The sequence below is a fragment of the Danio rerio genome, chromosome 1 (genome assembly GCF_049306965.1).
Source record: "Danio rerio strain Tuebingen ecotype United States chromosome 1, GRCz12tu, whole genome shotgun sequence".
NCBI classification, from domain to species: Eukaryota; Metazoa; Chordata; class Actinopteri; order Cypriniformes; family Danionidae; genus Danio; species Danio rerio.
In genome coordinates, this window is record NC_133176.1 from 41,749,682 (window position 1) to 41,763,702 (window position 14,021).

Sequence of the window (14,021 nt, forward strand, 5' to 3'; positions counted from 1 at the left end):
ACGCAGGGAGAACATGCAAACTCCACACAGAAACACTAACTGACCCAGCCGAGACTCGAACCAGTGACCTTCTTGCTGTGAGGTGACAGCTCTGCGCCACTGAGTCTCCTCATTCATTCGTAGATTTTTTTTTCCTTCGGCTTGGTCCCTTATTAATCAAAGGTCAACACAGCAGAATGAACTGCCAACTATTCCAGTATATTGTCACAAAGCGCATGCCCTTCCGGCTGCAACCCAGTACTGGGAAACACCCAAACACACACACTCATGCACTACAACCAATTTAGTTCATTCAATTCACCTATACCGCACAGAAACGCCAACTGACACAGCTGGGACTGAAACTAGCAACCTTCTTGCTGTGAGGTGGCAGTGATAACCACTGAGCTACCGTGCCGCTAGGGTGATGAAGAGGTTATTCAATTTATTATTTTTATTTTATTATTATTAATTTAGATTGTTTTCTGCAATTTTTTGTCTTATTTTCTTGGCATGGTCATAAGTAATTAATCTAAAACTACTATTATTTCTGCAGTATACTCACTCTCCAAACAGTTTTTTTTTTAGTTCTTCCTTAACTGGAAGTCACAGTTTAACTCCTTAATGAACACCAGTACACAATCTTTAGGTATTTTTTTTTTATGATTATTTCTAAACTTCCTCTGCATTTTCAAATCTATTCATGCCATTTGTCAGTTATTTTCTTTATGTGTGTTGCATAATTTCCATCCATTCTCCAAGCATTGACCACCTTCTTCTATAATTTCTGTTCTGATCTTAAGCCTAGGCAAATAACTTCCACCAAGCACCAGAGCTTGCATTTTCATAACATCATCATGTAGACTTCTTATAAAGTATTTTACAGTATTTAAAAAATACAAGACACTGAAGTATTTTGATACAAAATATTAACCCCTTTTCATCATCCCTATTAAATACAAATTACAGAATATATTTAGTATTTAAAATACGTATTTGAAATACATGTATCATAAATACTGCCTATCCCTGGTAAGCATGATATACTGTCAGTATTTCCTTGTGTTTTTAGAAAAAAAAAGTCAAATTTATGAGAAAATATATATGCTTATTAGGCTGACCACACAATCGAGCACATACTGTTGCAAACACACAATAAATGAACAAGTCAAACTCAAAAGTTATTAACAAGTACACAAGTGTCTTTATTTACGCAAGCAAGTTTGTTCCTACAGATTGAAAAGAAAAGAAAAAGCCACTGTCAAGCTGTTGGCACATTTATGTACAAAACCAGTTAATTTTACTGCCTGCTACAAAGCATTCTCAGCGAAAGTACAAAAAAGAAAAAGAAAAGAACTAGTACAGTATGTGGATAAAGCTAAAAGCAATGTCAGGGTAATACTGGATACGCAACATCATAACAAGTATAGGATTAAGACATGGTTCGGAAAAATCATCACAAACTAGAAAGGACAGAACTCAAACACTACAACCTAATAAGATATTTAGCTTAATATCGTTAGCGTAGCAACTGTAAATACTGCACATTTAGAAAAAAAATTTATATAGTTGACCCCAGCAAGACAGTCAGAAGTGTAAAAATCAAAATAAAGGATTCATTTTTTTTTTGCCTTTTTCAGTTAGTTAAAACTATTACCATTAGATGCATACCCATGCCACAAATAACAACTAGATTTACGGTTTTGACCTAATACAAGTTTCTTTTGTGGTTTTTAAAAAAAGCTGCATGACTATTAAGAGACTCAGCGCTGATTCCAAATGCACTTACACCAAAAAACTCACGATGGTCCATAAGTGCACAAAACGAGCTTGTTTTTGTAGATTTTTTGTTTCTTTTTTGAGACACTGACAAAAGTACTTTACTGCAAAAGTAGGGCAACTCAAGTCTGCAAGACCGAGCCAAAACACTGACTTAGAGTAATACATGCTTGTACAACCACATCCATCAAGTCCTCATTCAAAACACGTTTGAATGTTACATAAACACCACGTTAATTCAACCTTCCACAGTGTTTGGCAAAGTCGTTGCGATCAACTTTTCCATTTAGATTTATACTTCTCTGATATGAACGACGATCTCAAGAATATCACCTACTGTAACACTGACTGCCGAGATGTGAAATTGACATGAAATGTGTATACATTTAAAGAGAGATAGAGAGATATATACAGTACAGATCAGAGGAATGACTAAAGAACTGTTTGATTTCTTGCATTTAAAAAGTTAAAGCTAAAACTAAGCAATAAAACACCTGAAAATGTTATTTGCATGTGAGAGTATGGCTTGCGATGAATGAGAGGAAATCATATATTCATAGAGTCTCCCAAGGCAAATCCTGCTTGACCAACCTAGCTGATTTAAAACATTCTTTCAACGTTCCTTCATTCCCAATCAGTCTCCGTCAAATGCTTACTAAGCACCAGTGTCACACTTTCCATTAATACTGCGCACAGCTAGCGTATACAGTTAGGCCAAGCTACAGTATAGCAGTAAAAGTCACTTTAAGGTACTTTTTTTTTTAATCCCTGGCACTCTAAAGCTGAATTTGTCCAAAAACAAAGAATCTGTACATTGTTTGTGCTGTTGCTGCTGTTAAGTTGTGGCAGCTTGAGCGATTTTTGAACCTGTAAATCATAAGTTACAAGTTTGGTCACATTTTGGTTCATAGAAAATCTAAAGGAAAATCTAAATCTTGACTATTGTCAGGGTGAGCTTGCAGAATGTACTGTAAATCATCAGCGTGTAATACAAAAATGTGAAAAGTGTGCTGCTGTAATCCCTTTGGCTAAACCCCGACCCCCTAGTAAGACCCGATGAGACCTACAACTACGTGGTACAAAAAAAGCCACTCAACTCGGTGTGTTTATCAGGAGCAACAGAAAGGGGAGGTGTAGGAGAAATGAAATCGGACAGAGAAATTAAAAGGGGTAGTCAGAGACGTTGACATGGAGACGCAAACCACGTCCCTAGACCAACATTCTGGGTCACACCCGTACATAGCAAGTGTTACAGTTATTTACCTCCCCGTGCCATCCTATCCCTTACCCCTGGAAACCATGGAAATTAGCTTTTTATTTAAGTGTTGTTTATATATTTGTTTTCAGGGAAGGGGAAGGGCATGCTTGTGTATGTATGTATGTGTGTGTATACATATTTATACGTGTGCGCGCAAGCGCGTGCTTTATGTGTATGCGTTCAGGCGCTCTTTAGAGCGAGTAGAGTGGATATCATGAAGCTCCTGCTCCTCCTTGGACTTGATGTCCTCGTATTTCTGCATCCGGCAGGCGTCCTTCACGTAAGCCCAGTTAGCCGACAGCACCATCAGGTAGTGCACCTAAAGCAACACAAGTGGTTAGAGGGGTGGGTTAGTGTTAGTGCTCTTTATACCGAAAGAAGAGGTCAAAAGATTACTCGGGAGTCAACTTAGAGGGAATTTAGTGTTCCGGTTTTGGAGTTCAAGTCAAGATAATGTGGCAACCAGTTCCAACTGAATAAAACAAGCCATGTTAGTTCATTCCTGCATGTTAACGTTTGTAACTGCGGAGTTAACTTGGGGCGACGCAGCTTTATTAGGGTGGGAAGGAATCGGAGGAGGGGAGATTGAAACCATATTGCAAAATGGAATGGCATGGGTGTCTTTTAATCAAGCCAATTAAGGGACGTCATTGTAAAAGTGGCTGTCGTGGGCGATGGTGGAGGGGTCCTTGGTGGACAGAGAGTGTGTCGGGGTGTGGGGAGGGACACTCCAGAAACACCCCGGAGCTGGCCTCAGAAACGCGTGCAGTACCTCCCTGCGTTCTTAGATGTCAGACTGGCGTGGTTATTGATGAGGACAGACACGGCCACCACCTATCATAATTGCCAGATCATTGAAAAAGAGAAGGGAAGAAGGTTAACTGCTGCGCTCTGTCAACCCAATTCATGTACCTATAACTTATCTCTGATGGCCCTGTCATATATGACACATCATACAGCGCTCACTATTCAGCAAGTTTATCCTGATTGGTCAACTTCAGATAAATCAACAAACTGACTTTGAAATTAAAGCAGACAGCTCTCAAGTTGTTGTACATGTTTAAAAATGATTGGGAACTTGTAAGCCTCTCTGCCTAACTCGTAAGATCTAATCTCAATTCATGACCATATGAGTGTTAAAGATTTCCACACAATTTCTCTCAATGGGAAAAAAAATTGTGATATTCTGACCATCAAAATTCAAACATGTATGCCTTAAGGGAGGTTTCACAACTCCTGACAAGCTTGGTTCAAGCTTCTAGCATAGAGAATTTGCAACAATTTAAAACAAGCCACAACAGTATTCAATCATTTTTCGGTCATTATCAACAGTGATAAATAGTGTCCACTCCGATGAGGCCAACAGCCATTTGAAAGTTGTCCAGATAAATGAAATCTGGGACTGGACCAGGCAATCTAACCTACAGTGTGAAAGCACCCTAAATTTCTGTAAAGAACAAGCTCTTGTTGCTGAATCATTGGTGTTGTAAATGACTGTAATGTCATGTGAAACTGTGCCTCAGCTCATCGTCTGTCAAACTCCATGGTATAATTTTCTCAAAGTTATTAAGCAATAAGTATATATTTGTACTTGTTTAAAATAAATTTGGGCTTAATCCTCTGGCACGTGGACTTTACAGTTCGATTTTGAGAATTTTGCACTGCCTACTTTGTTTCCTTTCCAGCTGTAAAGCAACAGCCCCAGTTGGTATTGACACCTTGTGGACAAACTAAGTAGTGCAAAAAGAATTCAAAGCATATGTGCAAGCTGTATGAGTATTTTCTTGAAGAAATTTACATCACATTCACTGCACACAGACAATGTCAATGCATGAAAACTTTTGTGTATTTTGCGCTTTAATTATTCAGGGCATTGTTGCTTCTGACTTTTGTTTTGGGTGCTGAAAATTGGGTATTTGTGGGTGGTTACATTTTTTATTTTTTTAACTAAATGTAACTTACCTTTTCCTATGAAGGGCCAAAAACTAAATATCATTGATAGCTGTGGGCTGAAGATAAATATATCAAAAACTAATTTACAGTAAAGTTGCCATGGGTAATTTCTTAATTCCTTTCATAATATAAAAAAAAAAATAAACTGAAAACATTACATTAAATCATCTTAACGAATGCAATATAACTTTTTAAATTATAATTTGTTGTGATGAAAACATAAACAATCACATTTATAACACTCTGGAGTTTAATGCTTATTACACTAGTCATGCAGAAGCTGCCTTTTGATTCGCTCACCAAAGTCTCTGCATAGTCCACTGTGTTGTATTTACATTTTAAACTAAATCTGATTTATTTTATACCATTTTAATTGAAACATTTAATCTCAGATAGCTTTTTTTGTAGCTTCATAATAAAACAAACAAATAAAAGGTTACATTAAATTTAAAATGACAATCTCTAAACCATTCTCATATGGGATGGTGAGCCAATTTAAAGGTTACCATGGGCCAACTTTGGCCCCCTATAGTTAAGGCACCACTGATCTAAAGCAACAATGTTTTGCAACAAATTCACACACAATAGGTGAAAGGTGAAGTTTAGAATGACACAAGAGGCGTTTGACACATAAGATTCAACAACAACAGCTTGTTTTGTGCATCATACCTAGAGCCAGACAGAATCTGTGGACATTTTTTGGCATTTCTGCAGAGAATTTTGTACAAAATCTACGGACTTATGTGGAATGATTTTAGGAGTATCATAACTAAAAACTTAATATATGAAATAAAATCCTACATTATTAACTTTAATTTAATGTTTACAATTCGAATCTAATTAGATCCACTTTTTTGGTAAACAAAGCAAGTCTCTTATATAATATATAAACTAAAAGACAGAAAATATTACTTAACAACTGTATTGTAAATAAATCATATGAACATTTTAATATTACTATTATTATATCATAATATTATTAGTGAAATTAATTGAAAAGCTGAATAAATATAAATGTACACACAAAGTAAATACAAAGACTCAATGATGGACTAAAAATCTGTGTATTTCTGCACGTACAGATCCCGTGTTGGCCTAGTCATTTCTTAAAATGCATCCACATCATTACACAAGTGTAAACATTTTCAGTTCAAACTTGATCAAGGGTTAGTTTACATGTAATATTGAATGACCCAGTGATGGTTAAACAACCCCTCACAATCAGAATAAAATTTGTATTTTAGATTACATACCCAGTCTGGGCTACTTGGCCCAATTACACATTGAGTTTTAGGGGTCCTTGTAAACACCTGTGTTTACAGCAAACCTGATTGGTTCTTCTGGGTCTTAAAACCAATTTGGATGGCTACATTTAAATAGGTGATTTATTAATTTATTTTATTGTACAAAATAAGTTTGAGAGCTTTGATAAAGAGAAAAGACTTACAAGTTCTATTTACAGGTATTAGTTCAAGCCTCTCACTGTACATATGTAAAAAACCTGCCAAACATTTCTGTGTGGAACGACAGATTGCCAAAATGATGACTAAATGTTCATATTCAAGCCGACTGTCTCTTTAAATTTGGATGACTCAAAAAATTACAGTATAATTTATGCATTTTCAGGACAAAAACTGGCACTTGCAGTTCCTTTGCAATGCCACAGTGGGGAACACGAACTCATTTCACTCAATTTCCAGTGCTTACCAATGGGTGGCATCATTGCAGCACAAATCAGCCAACCGCAAGTATGCAGCAATGTTCTCTGAAAGGTATGATGTAATTATATAATCAAAGAGCCCAAATTATGATCCAATTCTGTAGACTCTTTGTTTCTAAGTACTTAATGTCCAAGCTGTTTTCTCATTTGCAAACCACGCAATTAAATTGCAAACAATGCAATTAAATGGTAAAAATGGGGCCAGATTTTTGCCTTTCCAGAAAACAGATGCATTGTTGTGCGGTTCACACAAATACTGCAAGAAGCCTGTGCAAAAGACAAAAGCACAATACACTGAAAAATACTAAGCTAAGGCACAGTGTGTCGATTATATCAAATGAATTTCATGTTACCTTTCGACAATGTCCTATATTAACCAGTGAGGACATATTTCTGTTGTTCAAACAGACGGCTAGAAAAGCTGCCTCATAGAAAATGGTGTCTCACAATCACTTATCGCTGTTCCCAACAAGCTTCTCTCCTTCCTTCCCTCTCCTCCTCTGTTTCCATGGCAACAACGTCCTGCATTTTCAATGAGCGGTGCTCTCCTTCTGTCTTTGCTCACTATTCCTGTAATTTTACAAGAGGCCTTGGACGTCTATTGCATTTAAGACAAGCCCACACATTCTTTGATACGCTGATTCTAAATAAGTCTATGATTTCCCTAACATACCACTGTAGGAGTGCTTAAATTTCACATCTTGCCGATGTCACTGGAATTGTGGGCTTTATTAAGCCCATAAATCAATCCGCGTTTCATTTTATTGCCCTAAAAGGAACTTTAGATTCAGGGAAAACTGATATGATGCAGTAAAGAAAGACGGCAGTGGAAAAGCTCACCATGGCGATAACCGCCGCTCCAGCCCCCGCAAGAGCGCAGACAAACAAGTGGAACGTCAGATCCAGCTGGAGAAAGAGACAAAAAAAGATTGTGAAGAGGAGAGAATGAGGATGGTTGTCTCTAGAAATCATCAAGCATACTGTAAAATTGCCATTTCAGTCTTTCTACGCTGTCAAATACAGTATGTAGAGTATGCAAAATAACACATACTATGAAACAAAGGTTAAAAAAATCAAATCTATTTTAAAACAATATCTACAGTGCTAATATTGGCACCCTTGGTGTGTAGGAGTAAAGAAAGCTGCAAAAATGTCCTTATTGTTAAATCTTTTCATTTTCAACATATTAAAACAAAATTCATCTTTGCTTTAGAATAAACAACTGCAAACAGAGTACAGTTTTAATCCAAATATCTCTGCTAAAAAAAAAAAAAAACTGCTTATACCAGCCTAGGCTGGTTGGCTGATTTTAGAGGGGTTTTGGCCATTTCCAGGCCAGACCATTACTTAGCTGGTTCCATTGATCAGCTAAGTCCAGGCTGGAAATGGCTGGAAACCTGCCTGAAATAGTCCAAAACCTATTTAAAACCAGACTGGTCAATCAGCTAAAACCAGCTGGTTTAAGCTGTTTTTTTAGCAGGGATATTTTTAAATATGGAAAGTTCATTTGCAAAAACTCTAAGTGTTTTCTTCCTAATATAAGCATTTTTTCTATGTCTTGATTCAATCATTTAACTTTGATGGCTAAGAATAGGTTATTTCCATCACTTTTACCAAGAAATAACTGAACATAAGCATAAGAGGCTGACAAAAATACCCATTGTAGAAGAAAATTTCAGATGACACTTGAGTTTTTTGCTTCTGAACTCTTTATATGTTTAATTATATGAGCTAAAATTATTAGCATGCTCTATAGGACAAATATTTTTGAAGTATAATAATTTTTGCTCTGATATTTGATTATTTTTAGTACACTAGCTTTGATTTGCAGCATAAGATTGTTGATTGTCACAAAAAGTGATGTGACTACAAGAAAATGGCAAAACCAATGAAAATGCCCATTCCTACACCTAAATTTCAATGAACTGGAATCTTAGTGTAAAAGGACAGTTGGAACAACAAATAAATCTCAGAAAATTGCAAAAGTTAGTTTGGTCTTTGGTCAAACTAAAAACCAACGTTGACTGCATCAACACAAGATGTCTGAAAGGGTTTCAAAAAGATTAAAAAAAAAAGTCTCAACCCTCATCCAAATCCAAACACAACATTTTTTCAGTGTTTTTTTCGTTTCTTTTTTGAGCAAAAGATTAAACATAAAAGACAAATAATTTACCCAACACCAATCCCTCTGGTACACCACAACTTACAGTATGTTCATAAAGTATATGTTTAGATTTCTATTTGACAATTTATAGACCATTTCAATGTGATCATTTCACTGGCCCATGAACATTTCCTGCTTATTATCAAACTATTTCTTAACTGAAACAAGAGGCAATTCAATCATAACTTAATGTTAAAACAGCTATCATACCATTATTTATAAACATGTGGTTCTTTTTATATTCTCGGATGCTATAGAAATTAAAAATGTAAAACAGGAAATGCATTGGGACCTTTGTTTTTGTTTAAATCCTTCAAAATGGTCTTTACAAATTCTTCCAGATTCTCCTGAGTGTAAAATGGCTCCAAACTTCAAGCTGCAGTGACGTTTATGTAAATTTATTGTGATATAATTTAATTACTCCAGAGCAGCACGTCAACAGTGACCTTTAACAGATAAATTCATGTAATAAATGCATGTAAATAATATTGTGAAAGCATGACAGTCCACTGGCTTAAAAATGAGTGCTCTTTAAAAGAAGCTGTTAGAAATTACAAACAAGTATCTATATGATTTACTATTATTAACTATTATATTTACTGTATATGGCGTCTCCACTGCCCTGGGTCAATTTTATACTTAAAAACATGGTAGATTTTACATTTTATTCATAATTTCTCTCTCTTACTGTATATGTCATAGCCTAGGTTGCAAACTGTAATGGCGGAATGCATTCAGATGAATACCATCAGTCAGAATAAAATAGGCTCTACTTCAGAACTGCCAACTGACCTCATTAGATTCACACATCTTCTTGAAGTTTTCATTATCGGCACACAGTCTTTTCTCTTCACCGATGGACACGATTCCTGCAATTGAAAATAAAAGTACGGTAAAGTAAAACAGCAGATTATTAGGGAGGTAATATGTCAATTCAAATGACAATTAGATATGTCAAAACCGTTTGGGGTACATTTAAAAGTGATTTTATACTGTTCCATAAAGGTTTCCTGTACCAGCGTGACATAATAATGGCTATTATAGTAGAAACAGAGATACACAACCTGACAAATTTCTTGTCACCTATTCAAGTTTTAGGAACAACAAATAATAACTTGACTTATAGTTGATCATTTGGTATCAAAAGTGGCTTATATGAAAGTCAAAGGCATCTAGATTACGCTTATTTTACCAAAATAAAAAATGATTATGCCTTGATTTTGAATTATTTAATTATGACAGGAAGGTCTGACTTTGCTGAAACAAAAGTCTTGTCAATTAACAGAAATAATGAACAATCTGGAATGGCAAGAAAGCATTCTTGCAGGACTCTGAGTTCATCAAGATTCTTTTAATTCATCTTCAATGCCTCCTCCATCTTACCCCTGACATGCTCAATAATATTCATGTCTGGTAACTGGGCTGTCCAATCCTGGAGCACCTTGACCTTCTATGCTTTCAGGAACTTCGATGTGGAGGCTGAAGTATGAGGAGCGCTATCCTGCTATAAAATTTGCCCTCTGCTGTAGTTTGTAATGTAATGCACATGACAAATGTCTTGATACCTCAGGCTGTTGATGTTGCCATCCGCTCTGCAGATCTCTTACATACGCCCATACTTAATATAACCCTAAACCATGGTTTTTCCTTCACCAAACTTGACTTATTTCCATGAGAATCTTGTGTCCATGTGGGTTCCAATAAGTCTTCTGCAGTATTTGTGATGGGATGCAGTTTAACAGATGATTCATCAAAAAAAAACTTTTCCAAATGATCAACTAGAAGTCAAGTTATTATTTGCTGCTCTTACAACTGGGATGGACGACAAGACTTTTGTCAAATAGTGTGTAATAAGTGTTGATATAGGTGCATAAATGTACTGTATTCTGCCAAATTTGCATCTTGTGGACAAAACAGACCATCTTAAGTAATTTAAAGATGCTGTGCTTCTTATCCAGTGTGCCACTGTCTTTAGAATATGGTTTTATTGTAAACAAATGAAGCATTGTGATTTACTTTGTTTTGAAGCTAGTTCTTTGTCTCTCCGAACTAAAAGCAATTCCAGTGTATAGCAATATCCAGTAAATATCTTTATTTTTTATTTTACATTTTTGCTTTGAAAACATTTCTTTGTAGACTAATAACGTAATACTTTGTTCTCTATAATTTATCTTTATAATCTGGTATTCAATATTATATTTAGAAATTGTTTCTGAATATATCTTGTTTAAAGTGTAATTAATTAAATTGAGCAGTACTGTCATATAGTACATACATACAGTAGATTCCAATAATAAACAAATGCACAAAAACTCCAATGCTGCTTAAAATGGAAAGATGAATTTGCAAAGCCGAAAAAAATAGGAAAAATGTAAGTCAAGAATAATTTTGGAATTGGATCGCATCTCCCACGATTTGAATTGGATCATGACGTCCCTAAAGATTTGTCTTTTTAATGTTGCAATACTATTAATTAATGGCATTTGTACATGTCATAACAGCGCTTCCATCATTGGTGAAACCCATTGCTGTTCTGTAATGTGTAACTGGAGCATTTAATGATATCATAACAGGGTTTATCCATGAATTTTCTTGGTAAGCTTTTGAGATATGTTATTTTCTCTATTCTGGGCAATACATGAAGCTTGACATTCACTAGCTTATTCATTAAAACATAAAAAATACTGCAACAAATTATACTGATTAAACCCACACACTTTAACTTGGAATACATCAAAATAAAAAAAGTCAAATTTTTGTGATCGTAGTAAACATTTGACCCGCATAGGATTTAATGTTTAAAAGGATTTTTCTTAAAGAAAAAACTATTTATTTATTTATTTATTTATTTATTTATTTATTTATTTATTTATTTATTTATTTATTTATTTCCCAAAAGAAAGCTTCATGATAATTATTACTTTCAAAATTTTAAATTAGAGATATAGTTAAAATAAATCTCGGCACCACATAATAATAATAATAATAATAATAATAATAATAATAATAATAATGCATATATATATATATATATATATATATATATATATATATATATATATATATATATATATATATATATATATATATATATATATCAAAATGGGCTACTATATAATATTAGGTTCCTGGACCTAAAAAAGCAAGAAGGACACTTTTAAATCCACCCCAGTAGGAGAGGTTGAAAGTGTAGAAAGAATTCTTAGATTTTTAAGTCATCAAGCCAGAGTCAGCCTTATAGCCATCTGGACTTGGGATTCATTATTAACTTATGCACTTAATAATCCTCAAATGTGACTAGAAAACAGCATTCCCATTCATAGATCTATATTTGATTTGATCAGAAATGTAGCTACGCACCGTACTGACGCAGGTCAAAGCAAAGGTTGGCGCTGTTCGCTGAAGAGAGAGAACCCTCCAGCAGAGTCATGTTCTGACAAGTGTTCCAGATGTTGAAGTACATGAAGACCGGCAGAGAGGTGAAGGCTGTGACTCCCAGCCAGGCCAACATGAAGATATAAGTAAGCATGATGAACTGAAAGAGATATGTACACAGTATGTTACTTGATAGGTTTAAAGAAAATGTCATACCGCACCATATTCAATAAACCAAATATTATATCAATACAGATCTGTCATTTCAAAATCAGGTGTATGAGATATCAGATGTCAAAACAAGTTCATAAGAATTATATCACCATTTTACTTGCAATAAAATGTTTTGATATCTCTTTTTACCAGAAGCAAAAGGTTAGCAAAACACAAAACTTATATTAAATTATAAAATAATTGTGTTCCTTTTATGGTCATATCGCCGTTCCCTAATAAAATATATTATAAAATATTTGAACTTTGAAGACCACAATTAAACGTTGATTTTGCATAATAATGTTTAAAGGGTCATGAAACTCTGATATTAGTTTTAATTGTAGGATAAAACTGTTGTTTTTTTTTTATAAGGGATTTCAATTATACACCATATAAATATCACAGTGACGTTGAAAAGACCAAAGTATTATCTTTGCTATGAAAGATGCTTTAAACTATGAGGTCATAAACAGTATTTGAAGTGATTGTCATATACAGTTGATTAGGGCTGCACAACATCATCATCATTATCGCAATATTTGTGCATCTGCAATAGTCACATCACAGGATCAGGAATGTTCAGTCTGAATTATAGTTTACCAGAAGCTATAGAATTGTATTTAATCACTGTATTTATTTGAAAAATTACTTACAATTTTGTCCTGTTTTTTAGTCAAAATATCTTTTCAAAGCGAAAATTAGATCATTTTACTTACCCCGTGCACTGGCAGATCATTTTAACTCTTAACTTTGACTTTGAAGTTGAAAACAAAACAATATATTTACTTGCTACAAGAATTTCTTTGATAATTAGACTAGAAACAAGACAAAGCAAAGTAAGAAAAGCTTTTTTTTTTTTTTTTTTTGCATTGTGATTATTTAATTTCTCTACCTGAGTAATGTTAGACTCCCCAGAAAATCATCAAATATTGCCATAAAACTCTTGTGAAACTGTATTTATATCACAATAATTAAATATCCTTAAAAAGACAGAAGGGCATATTGTATTAAAATAACAGCAAAGGTGCATAAATGATGACTGAATATACATTTTTGGGTGAACTGACCCCTTCTTCTGCGCATTAGTTCTTTTAAATGGTTGTCTGATCTTACCCAGGCACTAACACAGCGCCCACAGGTGGTGATCTTGAAGTCTCCATAGAGATCCCGGATGGCACCAGTGGTGAAAAATCCCTCCACCATCAGCAAAATACCATAGACAAAAAAAGCTGCTGCCACTCCATAGATCACATACTTGAAGATGTCAATCCTGAGAAGATAAAATGACTATATTATATTTCCTCCAGCAAAACGGTACTGTTATCTCACACTGAATAGTAATTCGACAAGATGATAAAGATAACAGTACGCAGAGTGCATCTGTAGTTGATGTAGCACAAACAATGCCTAATAATTCATTTCTTTCATTTAAATCATAGTTTATTTTGCAAGGTACAGCTAGTCAGCTTACTACAACCTCAGTTAATTAGCTTAGCTAAGCAAGTTATTGCACAACAGTGGTTTGGTTCAGTGGGAAAAAAATCTTAAGGGGCTAATAATATTGACCTTCGAACCATGTT

General features: G+C 34.7%; 1 protein-coding gene across 4 annotated transcripts in view; it reads right to left on the minus strand.

Annotated features, from left to right (window-relative positions):
* Positions 1-1,160: 1,160 nt before the first annotated feature.
* gpm6ab (glycoprotein M6Ab) overlaps positions 1,161-14,021 on the minus strand; it is a 108,063-nt gene continuing 95,202 nt past the window's right edge. For 2 of the 4 annotated variants that reach the window (XM_005159982.5, XM_005159981.5), the window contains exons 3-7: positions 13,555-13,711; positions 12,214-12,388; positions 9,646-9,722; positions 7,530-7,595; positions 1,161-3,335 (exon numbers count right to left, since the gene is read on the minus strand). In XM_005159982.5, the coding sequence (XP_005160039.1) occupies positions 3,183-3,335; positions 7,530-7,595; positions 9,646-9,722; positions 12,214-12,388; positions 13,555-13,711 (628 nt within the window). In that variant the 3' untranslated portion in view covers positions 1,161-3,182. Of the gene's footprint in view, positions 3,851-7,529; positions 7,596-9,645; positions 9,723-12,213; positions 12,389-13,554; positions 13,712-14,021 lie in introns of all 4 variants that reach the window. The other 2 variants (NM_214687.1, XM_068217166.2) reach the window with 1 other exon arrangement.